The sequence below is a fragment of the Canis aureus genome, chromosome 23 (assembly GCF_053574225.1).
Source record: "Canis aureus isolate CA01 chromosome 23, VMU_Caureus_v.1.0, whole genome shotgun sequence".
NCBI lineage: Eukaryota > Metazoa > Chordata > Mammalia > Carnivora > Canidae > Canis > Canis aureus.
The window spans coordinates 2,932,590-2,957,801 of NC_135633.1; the positions used below are offsets into that span (position 1 = coordinate 2,932,590).

The 25,212-nt window shown below is 46.9% G+C and overlaps 1 protein-coding gene across 1 annotated transcript in view; it reads left to right on the forward strand.

Annotated features, from left to right (window-relative positions):
- Window positions 1-25,212, forward strand: part of CCDC34 (coiled-coil domain containing 34) — an 86,182-nt gene that overhangs the window by 50,549 nt on the left and 10,421 nt on the right. Inside the window, exon 7 of the mRNA XM_077866159.1 lies at window positions 5,225-5,372. Coding sequence (XP_077722285.1) covers window positions 5,225-5,372 — 148 coding nt within the window. The remainder of the gene's footprint in view (window positions 1-5,224; window positions 5,373-25,212) is intronic.

Consider the following 25,212-nt stretch of genomic DNA (forward strand, 5'->3'; position numbering starts at 1 on the left):
CATGAGATTCAGTGAAAGATAATGCCACAAAGAGAAAATCAGAGCACTGAGAAGAAATGAACAAAAGAGGATCCAGTGAGAAGAAATTGGAGGCAGAAGTAGAATTAGAAAGAATGATGTAAAAGAAGCCAAAGAGAAAAGAGTGATCGAATGTGACAGATATTACAGATTATTCAAATAAGACAGAGAATGAGACGTGTCTGTTGGATTTGGTAAAAGGAAGTCATCACTGTCGGTTTTCTAAGACCAGTTTTATTGGAGACCTAGAGTAGGATACAGACTACAATAGGTTACAGCATGAATTAAAGATTAGAAAACAGAGGCCACTGTAGACAGCACCTTTAAAAAGCCTGGCAAGTGTGAAAGAAGGCTGCAGTGAAGAGAGAGGATTCACAATCAAGTGAGAATTTAATGGTGATAGACACCGAATGTGTTCTTGGCTGATGAGAGGGAGTTAGTAGAAAAGAAGAGGCACAAACGGAAATCCCGATGCTGTCAGCACCTCAGAATAGCGTGTCTGAACTCTTGAAATCATGTGCTTTTCTTTTATTGGTTGCGTGGAGTGAGGGGGACAAGACAACGTGTAGGTCCTGCTCATGTAGTATTCTGAATAGAGGAAACATGCAAAACGTTGGGACTCCCAAGGCTCTATGTAAAGGTGAACGAGAAATGAACTTGGCCACGCACAAGGAGGTAGTAGCAAAGCTTTCCTTTCTCAACAACGGTGTTGAGTGGAGGCAGGGACTATCGCTTGAGGGTTTCTTATTTGCACACTCAAGTGAAGAATTTAATTTTAAAGTTGTCCTTAGCTGATAGAGTTTTCAAGTCACTGGCAAAAGCAAATATAAATCCTTTCTAAAGGAAGTCAACTCTAGATCAAGTTTCAAAGAATTACCCCAAAGTCCTAGGGAAAAACCTGCAGCTCACTGTTAAAAGTCGCAAAATACATAAGGACACTGTTCAGACTTTTGCTGCCGGCTAAGAGGGAGTGGAGTGACAGGGATCCAATGCATCCTACCGCCTGGAATAACTAAAAAAAGAAAGGGGGGGGGGGTTTGGAATGCACGGAACAGCAATTTTCAGACTTTGGAGATGAGGCAATGAAGGACAGTGATCTCCAAGTTTATTGCCTGGGAGAATTTGCACCTCATGTGCCGTGGGGGTGGAACCCAGGCCTGAGTTCAGGAGATGGAGCTGAAAATCTTGGGAAGCCAAGGTGACAGAGGTCGCAGGGAAGCACACCAGAGAGGCTCGAACTGAACAGAAAGCTGACTCGACATCAGCAGAGCCCCTCCAGTTTTTAGCCAAGTACTAACCAGTGCACACCCATGAGGAGACTACCTGAGGCTGAGGAAACACCCAAAAGGATTGCAAGATTCAAGTCGCAAGGCCCACGTAGTGACGGTTCCTGCTTTCACCAGCCAGGGTCCAAAACCTCATGATCGTAGTCACCCAGGATATTACTCAGAAGAACTTGGCCTCAGTAGTGGGACAAAATTGGTCTGAGAATAAATGCTTCTGTACTCCCGCATAGCAAAGCTTAAAAAGCAAGACCTCCAGAATCAAGTAGTCTCCAAATACCTTAACTGCATCTTAGAAGATGGTTCAAGGATATTTCACAGACAAAGCCTGGAAATGACTCAATGTCCATCATTGTGTGATATGCAAATAGTTGTATTACACAATGGAATACTACTCAGCAATTAAAAAAATACAATACACTATAGACATACAGTATGGATGAACCTCAATGTAATTTAATAAAGGAGTTAGACTAAAAAGAATATGTACCATACAATTTCATTTAGGTAAATTTCTAGAAAATATCAGCTCATGTATACTCATAAAAAGTGATGGTTGCTTGAGAACAGGGGTGTTGGGATTGGCAGGGAAGTTCTTGAGGGAGGATTTACAAAAAGCTAGGAGAAAATTTCGGGGAGGGGGTAATGCATATGTCCATTATATTGACTGTGGTGATGTTTCACAGATGTATACATATGTCAAAATTTATCAGATTATACATCTTAAATATGTACAGTTTATTGAATCTCAACTATACCTTAATAGTCATTAAAAAAAGACAAGGAAAATTCAAAATTAGACCAGAAACTTATGAAGAACAAGGTGTGGAGGGGCTTGCCTTACCAAGATTTAGGACTAATTATAAAGCTATACTGTTTCAGACATTGTATTGACCCAGAGGTAGACAAATAGATCCATGGATCAAAATAGAGAGCACAGAAACACATCCAATTGTGCATGCAAGCTTGATGCATGATGAAGTCATTACGGATCACTGAGGAAGAGATCCTACATGTGGTAATGGTGCTGGGAAGATCCATGGAGATTAGAATAACAAAACTGGATCCCTACCTTGAACCATACATAAACATCAGTTTTTGGCAGATGAAAGACTTAACTGTGAACGCACAAGCATAGAGATTTAGAAGACTCTGTAGCTTAATACAACCTTCTGATACAGAAGTTTTTAAGACATTAAACAACAAATAAAATGCAAACCATAAAAGACTGATCAACTATATTACATAATTTTAGTTCATCGGAAACCACATGGAACAAAGTCAAAAGGCAAGGCACAAAGTGGGAGATGGTATTTGCAACTCATTTCCAATGAAGGTTCAGCACCTCAAAAATGTAAAGGATTTCTATGAATATACAAGATACAGATATCCTAATAGAAAAATGGCCAAAAAATATAGACCGGTATTTCAGGGAGGAGGAAACACAAATGGTCCATAAACAGAAAAATATGCTCCATCTCACTAGTAACCATGGAAATGCAACTACAATGAGCTACGATATCAACAAATTAGAAAATTTTTAAACGATTCATTTGTCACCACCTTAGCAAGGGCATGGAACAATGTAACTTCTATGTCCTGGTGGTAGGAGTATAAATTGAGAGAGTGCCATCGGAACACGGCGTGTCAGTAAAACCTGTACATGCTTTGTAACCTAACAGTGTTACTCTGAGGTATTTGTCCTAAAGCTGTTTCAATTTTTCTTGATTACGGTCAGATCACACTGGTGGACGAATCAGTATTAAAAACAAAAACAAAAAATGAAGATCATGATATGCTACAATTCAACACAATAGACTAGAAATAGAAAATACCAGGATGTATTGCTGATGATAAAGTGATGCCTTCTTTTGTTGATTTTCTGGATTGCTAGTAGTAAGATTTTGTATTCTATTAGTAATGGTGGGTTATGTCATAAAACATATTTCTTGTTACGAGTTGTGTTAAAAATTTTTTGAAAGCCATTTCCCTAACAAAATCCTTAAATACACACTAGGACTCAACTACGAGAATGTCTAAATGGTGTCTCTTATGATAGCAAGCTGAAAACGGCTCAGATATCCAACAATAGTAACATGATAAATAAATTGTAGGTTAGTCATGTAATAGAAGATTGTATAGAAATAAAAGCGAAGGAAACTTGTGGATTAATCATGGAATGACATACTCAACAGAAGTGAAAATAAAGGACCTGCCACTATCCACACCAAATAGGTAAATCTCAAGAGCATAATATTGGTATGAGTCACAGAATATGATCAGTATAATTTCATTTACGGGAAATCTGCGCTAAGCAAAATGAAACAATATGTTGCTTACGTCTACATCCATAGGTGTTAAAACTATAATGAAAGACCAGAGCTTACTCTTGGGTGGGAGGGAGATACAATGGGGGTGTATATACAGTCTCCCCATTTGGAGGGACTAACCGTGCTCTATTAACCTGGGTGATGGGCACACACGTGCTTGTATTTTTGTTATTATTTAACCCAAACAGATAACGCTTATGCATTCATGTATGCAGGCTGTATTCCACAACTTAAAATAATTAAGGTAGAAACAAGTTGGCGAGAGCTTAATTCATGGAGTAAGATCCTTGAGGCAATGCGTCAGGTGGGCTTTAGGACATGTGGACAGACATTTCTCGAACAGAAAGGAGGGTGACCCCTATCCTGAGAGCAGCGCAGAAAGCAGAAGGCTGAGAGTGGTGGCAGGTGGGCTTTCAGGTAGAAGTACGGAGTGAGACGAGTCCATGAAAAGCTTGATGGCATTAAAGTCTGCTGGGCTCTTTCTAAAAATATCACTAATACTTAATTATTTGAGAACAGTGTTGCCTAATGTAACAATGATGAAAATGTTCCGCATCTGAGTTGTCCCGTACGGCAGCTATAGCCACGTGTGGCTGGTGAGTGTAATGTGCCCGATACCTCTGACGAGCTGCATTTGTCGCTTTGCTTCACTTCGATTAATTTAAACTCAGTGACATGGGCCGAGTAACTACACATGGGAGATCTCCACTCTATTGCTTCAGTGAACTTTGGATAGAAAACTCTAGATCCCCATCCCAGGGCAGAATGGGTGGGGAGAATTTCCTTGTGGGTCAACAAACAGGTGGAACCTTTTCTTCTCCCCAAAACCCAGAGTCGGCCTCCAGGGGCATAGCAAAGCCAGCTAGTTCTCCCAGGAGGGTTGTGGACTGGAGGGTTTGGTGGAGCAGGAAGCGGGGGTCGAGAACAGGGAAGTGGAGTGAGTGCCCACTGGGGACCTGCTGCGAGTGAGCAGGGAGGTTTGGGGAGAGGCGTGGGGAAGGCCGCGAAACGGTAGAAAGGTATTTCACAAAGTGCCACCGGCACAGCCCTGTTGATACCCAGAGGCAATTTTCCTGGACTCATAGGCAAGGTTGTTTATAAATTTTTACAGTTATGAATTTATTTAAATGTAAAGGTTTTCTCCATTTTATAGTTTCGTTTTAACTTTGATGTATATTAAGAAAAAACAATTAGCACGTCAAACCTAGTATTTGATGGAGGTTACTTATAAATCAAAACACTGTCTTAAAATCGAGTAAATATTAGTTCAGGTGCTACTTTGATATAACAGAAATCCCAAAGGTGGTGTTCAAATTTTTGAGAAACTTTGATTTAAGTATGATAACCAACAGGGCAGTTGGGAAAAGCCAGGGTTGTGCTGAGACTCCACCTGCAAGTGAAATCGCAGCTTTGCAGTGGTTTAGACAATGATTCTTTATGGAGAAGCGCCTGTGCTTTCAAGGGGATGTTTCCAATAACTTCTGAAAAAATTGGATTTGCTAGAAGCAAGATAACTGGAGGGTGAGACAGTCCACCTTTTTTTTTTTTTTTTTTTTTTTTTACTTAAAACAACATAAATGCATTATTCTGCAGTTCTGGAGGTCAGAAGTCTTCGACGGATCTCATTGGGCTGGGATCAAGGTGTTGGCTGGGCTGGCTTGTTTTCCGGAAGCGCTAGGGGAGAAATCCATCTCCTGGTCTCCTCAGCATCCAGAGGCCTCCTGCATTCCTTGGCTTCAAGGTCAGCAATGTCAGCTGAGCCCTTCCCCCTGCTTCTCTCCTGCCTCCCTTTCTCTGTCGTCCATTCTTGAATTGAGCAAGGCCCACCTCTCTCGCCGGTCTTGCTGCACATGCAAGAGGAGGGGCAGCAGCATGTAAAGGAACCCAGCATGGTCATAAAGTTCTGAACTCTGCTATAGGGAAGGTGAGAGTTGTTGACCACCAGGGCTGAGGACATCTTTGGGGTGACGTTTCACCAGGTGAGCGGGCTTGGTGAGAAGCTGAGGGAAGTCACACTATGAAAACTCAGGGGGGTGGAGGGGCATGCTGAGTAGAGGTTGTGTGAGATGATCCAGAAGGACCTTCCTCACTCCTTCATAATGGCCCCGGCGGCTGGATGGTCTAGTCACTAGAGCGTCACATTTTACTCAAAGATTGATCTATCCCTTAAAAACAAAAACAAAAACAAACTGTGCTGTCCTTTCTGGGAGGGCTAAGGCAGGAAGCTGTGATCATCCCTTAGGTTTGTTTGTAACCCAGTGTGGACTGTGGGTGTGGGTCATGGAATAGAGAACAGGATTTTTCATGGGAGCAGCCAAGGATCTGGAACCTGAGGTTGCCTATAGAGTGTTCTAGGCCAACGTCCTAGGTAACCAGAGGCCGCTGACTAACTAGGGGGGGACATGAGCGGTTTCCCGGAGGGGCTCACTCAGAGATGACCATTCACACGGTCATCCGTCGGATTTCTGCGGAGCGCACTGCAGGGCCGGGGCTGTGCTCCTACCCTCACGGAGCTTACGTGGAAGAGGCTTCCGCGAACCAGCAAAGCATCGCTGGTGACTCGGGCTTTTCCAGAGCCTTTGCAGGCGCCAGGATGAAAAGAGCTGAGAATTCGGAGGCAATACTGGTTTTCGCTCACTGAAAAAAGTCCTGTATATATTCACTGTGTTGCTCCTTTAGATCCTCCAGAGCCAGCCGGGGAGACTGTGGTATGCTCTTACATTTGAAAAAAATGCTTTCAAATTACCACTTTCCTAGAAACATCTCAGTTTGCCGCTAATCCCAGGCATGCCTGTGGGAAGGCCAGAATGCCTTGACGGCAATATCCACAGGCTTTTCCTTAAATGTTAGCAAATATATACTAATTTGTTCAATCCTTGTAAATACTCCGAACAATAGGGTAAAGAGGTAACTGGATAAGCATGGAAAACATCATAATTAAAGGAAAGAATAAAGAACTTCAGAGTTCCTATTCTTTGAGTTCTTGATATCTCAAGATTAGATCCAGTCGATGTCAATACATTTTTAACGTAGGGTCCTTGGAGATCCGGAGGGTTAGTAGACACCCTTCAGGGTGATCCACGTGCTTCCCGAGGTTGTATGGAAAAATGTATGGGGTTGGGCCACAGCTCTCATCAGATTCTCAAAGGGACGCCCTGAAAGTCAAGAATCGCTTCTGTAGATCCCTTAAAAATGCTTCCATGCACGCCCTGTAGGAGAATAGTCGTGGAGGAGCTGACACAATGGCCACAGAGCATGAGGCGGTGCAGCAGGACACGGGGGACGAGGCTTCCAGTGGCAGCTCTCCTGTTACAGCCGTGTGACTGCGCAGGTCTTGGCCCATTGGAGCCTCAGTTTCTTACCTATTAAATGGGAGAAAGAGTACTTCCATTTTTCAGGTTTCTGTGTTGAGTGATCAGACCTTAGTGAAAATGCTGTAGAAACTTCACGGTGCTTTGGGACAAGAGGCTTTGGAAGAGGTTTCCTATTTGTACCTGCAGCGGCGTTAGGTTCTTGGTCACTAGAGGGAGCCTTAGGACTCAGGGGAGAGAGACACCGTCTCTCCTTGAAAGCTTGAGGTCTCTATGACATTCTTTAAAAAAAAATGGATTTTATAAATATCCATTTAGGTTTTTCTTTTTTTTTTTTATTCAGATAAAGATCCATAAGAACAAACACGACCAAAATTCCTTGTGACACAGATATTCCCACCCATTAACCTATGAGATGTTTCCTTCTGAATTTCTCTATGGTTCAAAAAAAAAAAAACAGAAAGAAACCAACCTTCTAGAAGGCTACAGGAAGCAAGGACTTTTCCATCAGCAGAGATGATTCATTATGATTCGGTGACATGCGGCGATGGCTGTTGGAGGATATTTGTTCCGGGCAGGATGGGCGAGTCCCGGCCCACCTCGGCATCAGTTAGAGCTGTCCCTCGGGGCTCCTGCTGGCACGCTCTCTCTGTAACTCTCCTTTTAGAACCTCCTTGTTGAAGAGAGTGTGGCTGTTGCACCAGACGGCCCAGAACAGTTGAAACACGGAGGCATGAGAGAGGGAAAGACTCCAACCTTGCGCATTAGGGACCCCAGAAGCTCACCGACCCACTGTGTGTTTGGGGGAAATCTTCGTTCCCTGTAGCCCGTGCCTAGACACCCGTGGTCAGATGGTGTTTCTTCATGAAAAAGGGAACGTTAGGGGACCAGATGCGGGCCCCACATGACGCCGGGCAAAGGTTTGCAGGAACAGGAAGCTCTTGGATTCGTCTGATTTTCAATCCAAATGCATTTGGAGAAGGTGGCGTCTAGATATTTCTCTTCCCTGCAGCCCTCTAGGCTGTACGTCGGTGCTGCAGAGAAGCGGACGACTGCACCGAGCGGTGACCATCGTTTCCCCCACATGCACTTGCACGTAGACGCTGACCTGTAAAGACTTCATTGCTGCCGCCCGTTAGCAAAACTGGCCGAGGAGACGCGCAGGCACAGAGGTGCCAGCTCTTCTTGATTCTAGGATGTCCCCTCGCAGACGCTGCCCTCCTCAATTTTACTTTTTAAAAACGGGGTCCTGTCTGTGATTTATGTAAAGAACTGTTGGTCACCCCTCCTGAGAAGCTATTTTAAATCGAGGCTGTTTCCTGTGATCAGTGGCCTTTTTGAATTGAGCAAGTATCCTAGGAAATCCTTTATTTTTGTTTTATGCCTTTCTCACATCTGGATGCCGAAGAAGGCCCCTCCGCTGCCACACTCCTGCTCTCTGGGTGGCTCTCCGTGTCTCAGAAGTCACCGCGGCAGAAAGGATTTCCGTCCGCGGACAGAGGCAGGAGTTTGCAGGTTATAAAGGACAAGGCCTGACGACTGACCCAGGCCCATCCGCTGACTGGGGTCACAACAAGCCCGAGGGGCGGCCGGCCCCCATTTCAAGCACAGCTGTAGCATGTTAGCAGTGGGAAATTTTCTAAAAACGGTGCAAACCCTTGATCAATGATTTCATTAATGATCACAGGCCGAGTAACTTTCTCCCTTTTTTATTTTCCAGAAGCTACTACTTCTTCATAAAGCTTTCCAGGGGGTAAAGGTCAGAAGGTGGGCAACAGAATCATTGTTCCCCGGTTTAGGACTTCTCAAATTTCAAGGCACACAACCGTGGGGAAATCTTAGGGTTTTTAAAAGTTTTTATTTAAATTCTAGCTAGTTCACATAAAGTGTATTATTAGTTTCAGGAATAGAACTTAGTGACTCATCACTTCCATATAACACCCAGTCCCCATAATCAGTGTCCTCCTCAATACCCGTCACCCATTTAGCTCTTCCCCTGCCCCCCTCCCTCCAGCAACCCTCGGTTCTCCATGGTTAAGCATCTCACGGTTTGGCTCTCTCTCTTTTCCTTCCCTTCCCCTATGTCCATCTGTTTTTGTTTCTTAACTTCCACATAGGAGTGAAATCATACAGTACTGGTCTTTCTCTGACTGACATATTTTGCTTAGCATAAGACACTCTAGCTCTAACCATGTTGCTGCAAATGATGAAATTTAATTTTTTTGATGCCTGAATAATAATCCATTGTATACATAAATATATCACATCTTCTTTATCCATTCATCAGCTGATGGACGTTCAGGCTCTTCCCGTAATTGGGCTATTGTTGACAATGCTGCCAAAAACATTGGGTGCATGTTCCCCTTTGCATCTGTGCTTTTCTGTCCTTTGGTTAAATGCCTAGTATTGCAATTTTTGGGTCATAGGGTAGTTCCATTTTTTACTTTTTGAGGACCCTCCACACTGTTCTCCACAGTGGCTGCACCAGCTTGCATTCCCACCAATAGGGTAAGAGGCTCCCCTTCTTCACATCCTCCCCAACATCTGTTGTTTCTCTGTTGTTAATTTTAGCCATTCTGACAGATATCTCATCGTGGTTTTGATCTGCATTTCCCTGATGATGAGTGATGTTGGACATCTTTTCATGTGTCAGCCATCTGCATGTCTTCTTTGGAGAAATGTCTATTCATGCCTTCTGCCCATTTCTTAACTGAATTATTTGTTTTTCATTGGGTATTGAGTTTGATAAGTTCTTTATAGATTTTGGATAATGACCCTTTATCTGATTTGTCATTTGCATATACCTTCTTCCATTCCATAGGTTGCCTTTTAGTTTTGTTGTTTCCTTTGCTGTGTAGAAGCTTTTTATTTTTCTTTTCTTTAAAAGATCTATTTATTTATTTTACAGAGAGCCTGGGGAGGAGTGTAAGGGGGGAGGGAAAGAAAGTCTTAAGCAGTCTCTGTGCAGAGTGCAGAGCCTGACCTGGGGCTCAATCCCATGACCCTGAGATCATGACCTGAGCTGAAACCAAAAGAGCAAGACAAGAGTCAGATGCTCAATAGACTGAGCCACCCAGACACCCCCAAAAGCTTTTTATGATGAAATCCCAATAGTTCATTTTTGCTTTTGTTTCTTGGGGTGATCTTGTTAAAATGCAGATTCTGATTCAGCAAATCTAGGAGTAGGGAGGGAAGAGCTGAGGTTCTGTTCTTCTTTGGTGCAGAGCTCCTAGGAGGTAACATTGCAGCTGGTCGCTGGACCTCACTGGGTAGCAAGGCCCTAGTTAATTTTTATCTCTTTCCTGTTTCAAGCTGACTCAGGTTAGTAGGATTAAGAATACCTTTTCTAATCTGATCCACAAGCACTGTCAGAAGTGAAGAATGAATAAGTAATGATAATAAGCCCATAGGAAATCATGAGGTCATGGATTCTACCTTCTAAGTTAACAGTTAAGTTTGGCAAGCCATGACTTCGAATTCTAATGTACTGCAAAGCCAAATAGTGAGACAAGACCCATAGTGTGCACAAATGCAGAGAACAGAATTCAAGCAGATCCGCTTTTTCTCATGAGATGGCAAAGCAGCTGTTTATTTGAGGTCATTATTATTATTTATTGGCAAGCATCATGCTCTGAACTGCATATGAGTAGGAACCTGACAGGAGCTACATGGGAACTGGTGTACCAATCCCTCTGGCTCTGAATCATCTGCGTACTTTTCCTTTATCCTCACTACCAGGAATCCCATCTAATTATTGCTCATGCAAAAGGATGCAATCTTCCTTGATGGGAAGAAATTTGGGGTCTTTCTTGAATGTTCTCAGGACAGCTGGTTTTGGCATTTCTGTATTGAGTTTTTGGACCTTTAATTTGGTTTACTATGTATTGCTTTGAATCTGCTATGATTTCCACAATTTCTCTTTTCTTGGTTAAATTGTAAATTCATTGTAACTGGTGGTCATTTCTTCTGTTTTTTAGAACTGGAAAATTGGAAGTGAATTGTGAACCTGTAATGCCAATCTCCTCCGTCATATCTGAATTTCTGCATACCAGCCTCTGCTTGAAACACATTTAGTGGGATCCCTGGGTGGCGCAGCGGTTTGGTGCCTGCCTTTGGCCCAGGGCGTGATCCTGGAGACCCGGGATCGAATCCCACGTCGGGCTCCCGGTGCATGGAGCCTGCTTCTCCCTCTGCCTGTGTCTCTGCCTCTCTCTCTCTCTCTCTCTGTGTGACTATCATAAAAAAAAAAAAAAAAACACACACACATCTAGTGATGGGGATTTTAGTATCTTACATTCTATCCTTGAACAGCCCTGTTAGGAAGTCTTTCCTAATTTTGGATCAACAGTTGTCTCTCTGTGGCTTTTGCCCACTAGCCTGGTTTGGCTCACTGGGAGCAATTCCTTTGCCTCGAATAGAATACGGACATAATACATATTGTTGAGTAACTGACTTGTTCAGACCCAGCCCTTGGGGTTCCCAGCACCCTTGGCAGTTTCTCGTGCAGCAGGGTAGCCTTCAACATCTGACTTGAGGAATAAACCTGGGGCGAGGCGCAGAGCTGCAGTGCCAGCCGTAGCATGAGTCAGGGTAAGGCAGGACAGTCGCTGCCCATAAGCCTTTTATGCTGCTTCATTCCAGGGGCTTAAGATTTCCTGCATTTCTTTCTTACAGTCAGCCTGACTTAAGCCTTCAATGAAATGCAGGATAAGGATTCATGATTACTCATGACTTTTCACACAACCACATCATTTGATAGGAATCTTGGAAATGGCTCCAATTTCCAAAATATTATTTATCTTTCCGTCGGTTCTCACCTAAAGCAAAATTTAAAATTGGCAAATTGGACGCCAGTCTTCCTCTCCTATGCCCCTTCCGATTCGATACTCCACGGGTGACCTGATCTCCAAGGCTTCCCCCGGGGAAGGATCATCCTGTGTCTTAGGGCCATTCATTACCTCGCCCCTCCCCTTTATCCTCACCGAAACCTACCTGTCCTGGGTCCGGTTCTCTCGGCAGCTGGTTTTATCCAACGTGACCTTGGCTTTCATGAGGTTTGGTCCCTTAACAACACTCGGAAATGTGTAAGAGAGCTCTTGTTTAACTTCCTGTCTCAGCGCCATAATTCCTTAAGCCACTCAAACACATGTCTCCCAGGGGCCTCTACGTAGTAGTTGTTTAGTGGGGAGGGATAGACCTCATGATAAGATCATGCACAAGAAATTGTTTTGGGTCCCTTAGCACAACTATTTTGCTTTCTCAGGAATAGCACTGAGATGCCTCAGTCACCCAACTCCCATTAGATGATGCGATGCTTCTTGTGCCAGAATTGCTGAAACTGTCCCTCTCCTGAACAACACACACACACACACACACACACACACACACACACACACACACTCAGCAACTTTTTAACTAGCCCCAGGTAGGATGTGTTGGTATCCTTCCCTCCATGGTAGATGGAGCGCCCCTTAGCACACTGCACAACTGCGTGTCATGTATCTCCTCGTCATATGGTACTAGTTCTATTCTCCATAAACAGGACTGACAATAGGTCTTACTGCACAGGGTTATTAATTACTAAGTAGAGACTTAGTCCAGGTACTGTGACTAGGGCTTCACAAGCTGTTTCTTTAGTGTTCATAAAAACCCTGAGGTATAGGAAGAGTTATTCACATTTTACTGATGTGAACTGTAGTTCAGAGAGGTTGGGCAATTTGCCTAGCGTCACGCAGCTACTGCATTGCAGGGATAGGGCTCAAACCAACGTCTGCCTGAAGCTTATGCTCTTAACCATGCAGCCTCCTCTTCTCTGGTCAACAGAGCAGAAACTTAAGATCCGTGAGATTCCTCAGACAAGCCCTGCTGTGTCCACCTTAAACAGTCTTCATGCTTAAATCAAAACAAAACAAAACAAAACAAAACAAACCTACACCTTGCTCATCCCTATCCTCTCAACTCTCACCTCTATCACTTTTCTGTGCTGTGGGAAACTTCTGACTTCTGCATGCACAAGAATAACAAGTGTTTGTTATTTAATTACAAGGATTTATTATAGAGGGAGGGATACTAACACATTCCATCCAGGGCTAATTAAAAATAACTGTGTCCCTGAGTGTATGTGGGCTTTTTGGTCTGTTTTGTTTTTGCTTTTATTTTGTTTTGTTTTTGAGAAGAACAATTCCAGCAAGAATTTTTTTTGGCACAAGAAGCATGGGATGGTTTAATAGGAGTTGGATGACTGAGGTATCTCTGCTATTTCTAAGAAAGCAAGATGGTTCATCACCTTCAATGAACAGGAGGTGGAGTTGCCTATGTGTCAGCCTTGGGCACAGGTATCTGTGCCTGGATTTGTTACTTTTTTTTTTTTTTTTTGAAAGGACATCTCTGTGAAAATCTCCTTTTGGATCAAAGAGAATAAAAAGATGTCAAAATACTGCTTCCAGCGTGGGTTTGGAACTTGCATTTATCTTATGTGCCTAGTTCTGGAACTGCCTGCCACACCTCCCCAGCAATCATTATTAAAAAGTTACCTCGAGCCAATGACATGCTAGACAACGATGACTAGAACACCTGGCTGAGGCAAATACATTCTAACAAAAAGATTTTAAGATAAAATACATTATTAGGGATAAAGAAGCTGTTCTACTTGAGGGGTTCATGCCCCCCACCCCCCAGCTGCCAGGAGCTGGCCAAGGGTTAACTGGAGTGGTTGTGAATCTCCAGACACCCTGGTCTTTCTTGGGCAAAGTGGCTCCAGTAGCCTGAGTGATGAAGCAGAGTTTTAGGTGTTGGCCATTGGAAGCAAAAGCACCCCAAACCTAGTGAGGGGTAGAGGAACCCTAGGGAACCTGGGTGGAGCACAGTGTCCCCTCCAATTGATTAAAAGAAAAAACTAATAATACAGTCAAACATTTAGGAAAACTTTTTAAAAAAGGCTCGGCATTCACAAACTGTCTTAGAAATGAGGGTTCATCTCTTTGTGTCTTCCTCAGTTTCTTTCAAAAGTGTTCTGTAGTTTTTAGGGTATAGATCCTTTGGTTAGATTTATTCCTAGGTATCTTATGCTTTTGGTGCAATTGTAAATGGGATTGACTCCTTAATTTCTCTTTCTTCAGTCTCATTGTTAGTGTATGGAAATGCCACTGACTTCTGGGCATTGATTTTGTATCCTGCCACGCTGCCAAATTGCTGTATGAGTTCTAGCAATCTTGGGGTGGAGGCTTTTGGGTTTTCTATGTAGAGTATCATGTCATCAGCGTAGAGGGAGAGTTTGACTTCTTCTTTGCCAATTTGAATCCCTTTTATTTCTTTTTGTTGTCTGATTGCTGAGGCTAGGACTTCCAGTACTATGTTGAATAGCAGTGGTGAGGGTGGACATCCCTGTCTTGTTCCTGATCTTAGGGGAAAGGCTCCCAAGTGCTTCCCCAGTGAGAATGATATTTGCTGTGGGCTTTTCGTAGATGGCTTTTAAGATGTTGAGGAATGTTCCCTCTATCCCTACACTCTGAAGAGTTTTGATCAGGAATGGAAAAATATTCCATGGAATATTAATTCCGTGGATTGGCAGAATTAATATTGTAAAAATGTCAATGTTACCCAGGGCAATTTACACGTTTCATGCAATCCCTATCAAAATATAATGGACTTTCTTCAGAGAGTTGGAACAAATTATTTTAAGATTTGTGTGGAATCAGAAAAGACCCCGAATAGCCAGGGGAATTTTAAAAAAGAAAACCAAAGCTGGGGGCATCACAATGCCAGATTTCAGGTTGTACTACAAAGCTGTGGTCATCAAGACAGTGTGGTACTGGCACAAAAACAGACACATAGATCAGTGGAACAGAATAGAGAACGCAGAAGTGGACCCTGAACTTTATGGTCAACTAATATTCGACAAAGGAGGAAAGACTATCTATTGGAAGAAAGTCTCTTCAATAAATGGTGCTGGGAAAATTGGACATCCACATGCAGAAGAATGAAACTAGACCACTCTCTTGCACCAGACACAAAGATAAACTCAAAATGGATGAAAGATCTAAATGTGAGACAAGATTCCATCAAAATCCTAGAGAACACAGGCAACGCCCTTTTTGAACTTGGCCACAGTAACTTCTTGCAAGATCCATCCATGAAGGCAAGGGAAACAAAAGCAAAAATGAACTATTGGGACTTCGTCAAGATAAAAAGCTTCTGCAGCATAAGAAACCGTCAACAAAACTCAAAGACAACCTACAGAATGGGAGAAGATATTTGCAAATGATGTATCAGATAAAGGGCTAATTTCCAAGATCTATAAAGAACTTATTAAACTCAACACCAAAGAAACAAACAATCCAATCATGAAATGGGCAAAAGACATGAACAGAAATCTCACAGAGGAAGACATAGACATGGCCAACACGCACATGAGAACATGCTCCGCATCCCTGGCCATGAGGGAAATACAAATCAAAACCACAATGAGATCCCACCTCACACCAGTGAGAATGGGGAACATTAACAAGGCAGGAAACCACAAATGTTGGAGAGGATGCGGAGAAAAGGGAACCCTCTTACACTGTTGGTGGGAATGTGAACTGGTGCAGCCACTCTGGAAAACTGTGTGGAGGTTCCTCAAAGAGTTAAAAATAGACCTGCCCTACGACCCAGCAATTACAGTGCTGGGGATTTACCCCAAAGATTCAGATGCAATGAAATGCCAGGACACCTGCAACCGATGTTTCTAGCAGCAATGGCCACAATAGCCAAACTGTGGAAGGAGCCTCGGTGTCCATCGACAGATGATGGATAAAGAAGATGCGGTTTATGTATACAGTGGGATATTCCTCAGCCATTAGAAACGACAAATACCCACCATTTGCTTCAACGTGGGTGGAACTGGAGGGTCTTATGCTGAGTGAAGTCAATTGGAGAAGGACAAACATTATATGGTCTCATTCATTTGGGGAATATAAAAAATAGTGACAAGGAATAATGGGGAAAGGAGAAAAAAATGAGGGGGAAATATCAGAAAGGGAGACAGAACATGAAGACTCCTAACTGTGGGAAACAAACTAGGGGTGGTGGAAGGGGAGGAGGGCAGGGAATGGGGGTGACTGGGTGATGGGCACTGAGGGGAGCACTTGATGGGATGAGCACTGGGTGTTATTTTATATGTTGGCAAATTGAAGACCAATAAAAAATAAATTTACAAGAAAAAAAAAAGAAATGAGGGTTCATAACTACAGATTGTATTAAAGATAAACAAGAAGATAGTATTATACAAATAAATTAAAAAAGACAGAAATGATCAATGTCCTAGAAAAATGTGACTTATCAAAACTATCCCAAGAAGAAATGGAAATAGGAGTATAATCTTTATCATTAAAGAAGTGGAATCAGTTTTTAATAGTGCACCCACTGCACTTCCATAGGACCAGAGGAGTTTGGGTAAACATTTGAGGAATCACATGCTCATGCCAACTTTATCAAGAGTAGAAGATAGGGAACATTATCCAGCTGATACAAGGAGACTACAAGAAGGGGAGATTATGACCAGCCATGTTTATAAATATATGTGTATAAATAAGCAAAATACTAGAAAATTAATAATTGCGTTAAAATAAAATTGGATGCTCAACATTGCTAATCATCTAAGGAAATGTAAATCAAAAACATAATGAGATATCACCTCACAGCTGTCAGAATAGCTAAAATTAAAAAGACAAGAAACAAAGACTGTGGGTGAGGCTGTGGAGAACAAGGAGCCCTCATGTCCTGCTGATGAGAATGCACACTGGTGCAGCCACTGTGGAAAACAACGGAGGCTCCTCAAAAATTGAAGATAGAATTACCATATGATTCAGTAATTCCAACACTGAGTATTTACCCAAAGAAAACAAAACCACGAATCCAAAGAGATACACGTACTCCTTCCTGTGTTTATTGCAGCATTATTTACAACAGCCAAGATACGGAAGCAACCTGAGTGTCCGTTGATAATATTCATATTCAATCAGCCGTAAAAAAGAATGAAATCTTGCCATTTGCAACAAGTTAGATGGACCTAGGAAATACAACACTCCATAAAATAAGACAGAGAAAGACAAATACCATCTGATTTCACTCATATGTGGAATTTAAGAAACAAAACAAAGAAAAAAGGGGCAGACTCAAGCACAGGAACAAACTGGTGGCTGCCAGAGGGAAGGTGAGTGTGGATGAGTGTGTGGATGAAAGAGATAAAAGAGGATTAAGGGAAAAAAATGGATTTATCGTAGGAATGCAAAGACGGTTTGACGTTAAAAAGACTAAAGAAAAAAACTATGTAATTGTCTCAATAGCATTTGATAAAATGTAATACCTATACACAGAAACTCTCTTAGCCAACTCTTAGCAGAATAGGAATAGAGGAACCTCGCTTAATTTAATAAAGGACGTCTACTAAAAACCTATGTAAATATTTTGAAGGATAAACTGGTAAAATATTTTTCTTAAAAATCAGAAACAAGACCAAGACTCCTGTCAATGGTGGGGAAAGCTATAGACATAGAGAAACATTGATGTGATGACTCGGTATCAAGCAGGTATCAATTCTCCCAAGTTAACTTGCAAATTGAAACAAAAATCTCAATAGAGTTTTCCTGGAACTTAATCAGGTAATTGTAAACTTGATTCGAAAGGGCAGAGGTCAATATCAAAAAAAAAAAAAAAAAAAGAAAAGAAAAGAAAAAAGAAAAGAAAAGAAAGCAGAAGAAAGAAGAGAGACAAGATGTGTGGGGAAGGGTGCTGGAATTGTTCTACCAGATGTAAACTTATTGAAAAGCTGTAAGCAATTAAGATTGTGTGATGTTGTGATAGGAACAGACAACGGAGCTCATAGCCTAACTCACAAAGTTATGTAAACTCAGAGTATGAGGAAGGTGACGTTATCAGTGTGGAAAAGATGACAGTATTGGGGACAAGTGATTCCAGGAAGATTGGTTGTCCATTTGGAACAAAATATATATATTATATTCCTTACCTCATGTTTCAATCCAAAATTCCGGATAAATTATAAATTCGAATATCAAAGACGTAGAAGAAAATACAGGAGAGATATTTCTATGATTGGGGAATTTTTTTTTCTATTCTTAATATTTTGATTTTTTAAAATTTCTAATCGAGAGAGGACAGATGAAAAGACTGATAAATACGACCCATTATAATAAAAATAAAACTTCTGGGCACTAATAGCAATCACTGTGTGGGGGGCCTAACTCTGTTAATACAGGAGGAGCCGGTAAGCTTTACTGTGTGCCCGAACACGTACTAAACACTACAAAGTATTTGCTGTTACTATTTCCTTCGTATTTTCCCCCACACCGACTGCGATTAAGTTAGCTTTACCACGTATTTTTTTCTCTTGAAGACATACATCTTGTAGATATGCAGCAAATAATGTAACTAAAGGGAGGGAACAGTATCTGAAAAACAATATGGAAAGAAGGATTTCAGTTTTAGATGAGCTTGGCTATTCTTTGGATGCGGGCCTCTCCTCCGGGAGCCCAGCCCTCATCTGCATGACCTCCGCAGCTTGCGCTCCTTTCCTGGTAGTGTCAACGCGGAGCAGAGTCCCCGGTGACTTGCTCTGTGTGCGGGGAATGCGGCTGCCACATCTCATGGGGTCACCGCGCCCCCCCCCGTGCCCCCCGGCAGGCCTGAGCCCGCCCACCGCGGGTGGAAACCAGGGGACCTCGCTGCATTCACCTCATGAACTTTTGATCCTGGGTCATTTTACTTTATTTTATTTGTATTTTTATTTTTTAAAGATTTTATTTATTTATGCATGAGAGACCTAGACAGAGAGAGAGGCAGAGACACAGGCAGAGGGAGAAGCAGGCTCCATGCAGGGAGCCCGACGTGGGACTCGGGTGACCGCGGGTCTCCAGGATCAGGCCCTGGGCTGAAGGCAGGCACTAACCCGCTGAGCCACCCGGGCTGCCTGGGGTTCAGTTCCTAATCACCCCAGCGGCCTCGGCCTCCCCCGGAGCTCCGGAGACGAGGTGTCCGGGTGCCCCGCGGGCCTACCGACCCCCCTCGGCAGCCGAGCAAGACCCCGTGTGACTCGGGGAGTAGTCGGGTATGAGAAGCTCGGCTCTCGCGCTGGCCGTCCTAAATCCGACAGCCCTTTGAAAACCTGTCATCGCATGGTCACGGGAGGTGCCGCTGTCCCTTGGAAAACTGTTGGGGTGCGGGGAGGGGCTGGCGTGGAGATGTGAGGACCTGGGTGCCTGGATGGGGAGGTGGTGGCTTTCCCTGGGACTCCGGGCACAGCACGTTGAGTCATGGAGGCAAATGTCTGGCTGTCCTGATGAGTATCGGGGTCTCCTGTCCGTCAAGGAATGCTAGATGTCGTGGTGTGTGCAGTTTCAGGCCCTGTTGTGTGTTGTCAGACACCAGCTGGAGGACCCGGTGCTCGGTTTCCGTGGGTGCAGAAAGGGACATCCTCCTTGCTTTCTTTCTCGGGGAGAAACGAAGTGAGTTGGAGGTTATCCGCTGAGAATGCATCTGTTACAAGGAGGGTGGCACGTCCTGGATTTTCTGGGACCACCCCAGGTTAATACCTGCTTCCCAGAAAAATTACTGGTGTCCGCTTCCACATTTAAAACGTATCTCAATTTGAACAATAAATCGTGATCACGCTGGTTATCACAGGGTCCAGGGGGAAGCGGACCCGTCTTAAGGACTGGGTGGAAATGAATCTAACAGGCTGAGAAGCACCAGAGAGAAGCACCCTGGGTTCTATCCGTTGCCAAGGCCCACGGCCAGGAAGGTTTCCCCTCACTCGGTGTCCCTGAAACTAGATATTTAAGGGCATTTTGGTCACCTGGACTGTTCTAAGATTATCCTTTGTCAGCTTGGTCTGAACTCTGACTTGTCCGGTCTTGGCTGTCTTTCTGGTTGTGGGAGCAGACCCTGTGGTTTGGACTTCCTTGGACTTCTGTCACCACCCATGACACGGCGAAGAGTGCATTCCTGTGACTCTTCGGTCTTTATGTCTCCTGACTCATATTTAGGGTAGAGGAGATCGTGCTGCAAATAATTGAAGTTCCTTGCACCCTGGACTGGAAATAGAGGGCTAACAAGTTAGCGGCAGCAAGGAGGCAAGACACTTTTAGACCAACCTTATTTCATTGAACTTTTGAGGCTGACACCATATCTCACACCTGATGGTTAAGAGCGGGAAGACGGAGAGTCACCGAGACATGGCTTACGGGGCCGCCCCAACATATCTCAACTCTTCCCGATGCATTTCAAGGGCCGTAAAGTAGGTCACGGAAGGCAGGGCCAAAGCCCTGGGCTCACTACTGTCCTCCGCACGTGGCTCCCCCCACTTACGGTGGGACTCAGAAAATGCTCTCCCGCCCCGTTCCGCACAGAAGCTGCTCGGCAAACATTCTGCTGGTGCTAATGGGATCTCAGAGCAGAGTTTTGTTTGTCCGCCCTGGGGCAGGTCCTAGCAGATCTGGGGGTGACGGAGCATGAGCAGGTGGGCTCTGAGGGGTGTCCACACTGGGCTGGAACGTACCGTGATGCCGTCCCCGGGAGCCGGTATTTGTTTTTCCAGTCATGCTTCGTCCTGGGGGGTGTTGTGTTTCCCTAAGTCCTTCAGGACTCGTGACCCCAGGAGCTCAGGTTCCACTCCCTGCCTCCTCGGCCTTGTTTGCCTTGCTCTTCAGAAGGAACACAGCAAACTCTCAGAGTGGTCACTTGTTGAAAGGACCGCTTGGAGAAAGCGCTTTGTAAGTTCAAAGGCGCCACATGTGGAGGCGGGACTGTCCTGACACAACAGGCTTCTCTTTCAGAAAGGCCCCTTGGGTGCCTGCCTCCCTCTTCATGCTCAGTTACCTTTTGAGCCAGTTTGGGAGACACAGTGGGGATCTGGTCACTGTGAAGTTTCACCTCCTTTTTGACCTACACACACCCCTGTCCGGCTTGGCCTCTCGGCTGGTCCATCCGACGGGGCTCGGAGTACCCGCTGGCCGGCCCAGCGATCCAAGCCTCCCTCTGCGGGCTGTGGTGTCCCCATTACTGAGGAGACCCAGTAGTGTGCACTAGACTCTTCAGGCGATGTCTTGGGATAAGGGTCCAGCTTCTAAGAGGTGACCTGCAGGGAAGTCAATGCTTATCTGGAATACACCCCCCCCCCCCCCCCCCCCGCCAAGTCTGTACCAACGACCTCCAGTCAGCGTTTGCCACTTTCCTAGTGGGTTAATACACAGTCTTTGTTTATTTGTCGTTTTGGTTTGGTAGTTTCGGCAGGAGTAGCCAGTGGGTCGCTTGCTAACTCATTTGTTGATAAATCCATCCTCCCATCCGTTCATTCAGTTAAAATCTGCTTGGCCTTTAACTCTCAGTGGTAAAGACGACGTGGTCATCCACATGGGGGAGATAGTTGGACCTTAACCAGGGAGGCCCCCACACGCGTGTGAGCAAAATGAAACCCACTGCGGTCCGTGCTGAGGAGGAGGGGGACACGGTGGAGCTTGGGGACAGGCTCAAGGACAGCTGTCCCGCCCGGCCGGAGGGTGCGAAGGGGCGTGGACGTGATCCGCTGAAGGGCAGGGGAGTGCAGGGCCTCAGCAGGGCATGCGTGCTCCCCTCGCTTCCAGGCCCGCTGGGGGTTCTTGTCTTCATCCTGGAAGCAGCTAAGCCGCACGTGGGGCTGGGATGAGGCGGGGCCGGGACCTCATGCGCATCTCGAGGCCTCCCCGGACGCCCAGGGTCCCGCTGTGACCCGGCCTCACCCCCTTTGTGCTCCAGGCTCCTTGCTCGGCCCTCGCAGTGCCCGGCGCGGCTGGCGGCAGTGCGGGGTCCAGGCCGGCCTGTCCCTGCGCGGCGGGCGCTCCGGCAGCGCGCACCTGCTCCCCGCGCACCTGCTCCCCGCGCACCTGCTCCCCGCGCACCTGCTCCCCGCGCACCTGCTCCCCGCCGCCCAGGCCTCCCGCGCTCCCGGCCTCCCGCTCCCCGGGGGCTCGCCCGGCCTCCGCCAGAGGGGCTGCGCGGGAGGGTCCGCACCCAGGGCCTCGGTCCCCGCGGGCTCCGCTCACGCCGGGGCGCCGGGGCTCGGGTGGGTCCTGCGTGCCCCGGAGCCCGCCCAGGGCCTCCCGACCCCCGGCCTCGCGGCACACCCGGGCCTCAGGGCGCCCCCCAGCCTCTCCGCGCCCCGTGGGCTTTGGGCCGGCCCGGCGTGGGTTCCCGGCGCCCCCTCCGGCCTCCGCACGGCCCGCACGTCCGTTCCTGCGGTTCCCGCTGTTCCCGCCCACGCGGTCTGGTGTCTTGGGAGAGTCCGGCGCGGGAGGCTCTCCTGGGTCCCGCCCGCAGCGTCCCCCCCGCATCCCCCCGCCCCTCCCGCAGCGCCCCCCTCCCGCAGCGCCCCCCTCTCCGCACCCCTCCCGCAGCGCACCCGCTCCGCGCCCCCCACCGCGCTGCCCGCGCACCCTGCGGCCCCGCGTGGGTCGGAGCAGCCCCGGGGACAGGGCCGCGTCGCGGGGGCGCTGGGGCTGCTGCCTGCCCTCGCGGGATGCGCGGGATGCGGGGATGCGCGGGATGCGCGGGCGCAGAGTCCCCGGCGCTGTCCTGGGCGCCCCTTGGCCCCGCTCCCGCCGCAGCGCCCCCGGCCTCCCCCACCACCCGCAAGGCCGGGGGCGGACCCCTCCCGTCACCCTTGCAGCGCGGCGGGTCCTTCTGGGCTCGGCATCCGCCACCTGCGCGCCGTGAGGCCCGCGTGCGCCGCCCGGGCCACGACAGGTGCAGGTGCGGCAGGTGTGCCCGCCACGCCCTAGCCGGCCGGCAGGTGTGCTGGGCGCCGACACAGAGCCCTTGCTCCTGAGCCCGCGGAGAAGTTAGAAGTTAGGGACCCTTGCACTGCATGGGGAGCCTCAGCCTAGAGCCCCGGCTTTCCGCGGCCTTGCCGGAGGCGCCGCCTGTGTGCGCCCGGCCTGGTTGGAGAGGAGACTGCAGAGGATGTGAAGCTTATTCTTAGAAAAAAATATGAAATGGATAAAGTTGTTTTTTGTTTTTTTGTTTTTTTACAATTCCTCTTTTCCTTTACCTTTTCTCTGTCCTCAGGGATGCCTTCATACCGCCCCATGACAGCCACCCCACAAGGCCAGACCCCGTCTTCCGCTCTCCTGCCCTGCCCTGGAGCTCACCTTCCCTGTCTCGAGCCCCATTTCCTTCTACCTCCTACCGTTCTCCCATTATGGGTAGTTCCTCGACCCCAAAAGTAAAAGCGATGGTCACACTCCTCTAGGAAGGCCGGAAACCTGTAAAGAAGAGCATCACTGGCTGCTCCAATGCCCAGAGAAAGCCCTTCTACTTAAGAAAAGACACGTATCGGAAACCCGTGTGGTTCGAGGGGTTCACGGGTGGCAATGCCTTAGTCCCGTCTTCCCCTGTGGTTACTTTTCGTTCTGAACCAACTAGTCTTCCTCTCTCTGAATTTGAAGCAGTGGCTTATAGGTGGACCTTGTAGTCGCCGTCACCGAGCTGCCATTTGCTTAGCTTCCCTCCAGCGACACCAGCAAGGCAGCCGCTCACTCCACGTTCCTGGAACCACGTCCCCTCTCCTTAGGAGCCCGTGTGCAGAAGATGCAACTTAATACTCTTCCCCTGTTTCCTCATGCAGTTACTCATCCAGGGCTCCCTCCCCACTCCCAGGCAGCTCTCCAACTCCCAGGGATGTTTATTAGGGACAGGCCACCCAGTGAGTCCCAGGCTTCCCTGAATTGCTATTATATTTTATTGTCTCTTCTACTTGCCTTTTCCAGCCTTGTATTTTTCTTTAGTTGTTTCTTATAAAGAAGGCCTGTCTTTCATCCAGACGTGACTCCAAGGCCCAAATCTGCGCCTTACCCAGGAAAATCTCATTTCATCAGAATGCTTGAGGACCTCGGGGCTGGTGCATTGACTGTAAATGTGTTACTCACCATTAGTCGGAAGCCCCCCCCGCCCCTCCCCGGTGTGTCCAGAACAACTCGAGTCCTCTTTCAGGCCTCCGTCATAAAGACTAGAGAAGATCTTGTGACGTTCCCATGCGTTTGGAAGCGCTTGCAGTTTCGGCGCTCTGCAAAGGGTTCTTCTTGCCGAAATTGAACTGTTGAAGCAAGAACGTGGGATTCAAGCTTGTGTCATTTCTTCTCACTCTTTATCCGCAAGAATAGCTTGACCTTCAGTCAAGCCCAAGCTCCTGATGAAAGTGATGATGAAAGATGACATCAGTGAGGCAAGAGCATCTCCAAGTCGTGGCGGGACCCCCTCCTGGGAGGGGGGGGATGCTGGGGCGGCAGCTCCAGGTCAAGGCCATGGCACTTCCAAGGAGGAGAGTAAATCAGGTGCCACCTTTCATAGCACATGGCTGGGGGGAGGGGGCGGGGGGGGCGCTGTAGAGCTGGGTCCCAGGGACTCCGTTCTTAAGCTAAGGGGAGACTCATCTCACTGAAGTTGTTTCTGCTCTTTTTCTTTCTCAGCATCTATTCATTCCTTCTCTTTTGAACTCCTTCGGGCCTACGATTGAGACGCTGTTGCTGAACAGGTAACGGGCGGAAACGTAAAGCTTCAGAGGCTGGCACGTAGGAAGCGGCCAGTGCATACTTGGGCGCTGGATAAATGGGCACACAGATTGGAGCCCCGCCTTTGCCTCTAATTTCTTGGGTGACCTTGGAAAGTTTCTGGATCTCGCTAAGCCACAGTCTTGTCGTCTCTAAAATGAGGGCGCTAGTAATTTCCTTACAGAATTGCCGTGAGGATCGAATGGACCAGTGCCTGTAAATTGTAAGAGTACAGTGATTTTTTTCGAAGTAAAATAGCGACGGCAGCAGGGCTCCCCACGATCGCCATCGTCCCTGCTGGTGGCGGGCAGGGCCCGCAGAGAGGCCCCCTCGCTCCCGTCCTCGCCGACTCACCGCTCCGCACACGTCCCCACAGCCGGCAAGGCCCCAGTGGACGTTCGTCGTTGTACCAGAGACAAGATTAGAATCTACTCCTTTCATCCTTCTGCCCCTCAGACCCTCCGGCCTCCTCCCTGCTCACCGGATTGTTGAAGGAGTCTGGTCACGCGGGCAAGTCCCGCGCTTGTGATGCGCCAGGTGACTCCTGCTCCGCCGACGTTGCCGTTGATGTCATGGGGGTATTCCTGGGGGGAAGCTGGTTCACGATTTTTAAGAGGTTGACCTGCCCTGGCCAGAAGCCATGACCTCCAGGGCCTTGGTGGGATGTAGAGAGAAGGGAAACAGGCTTCTTGAG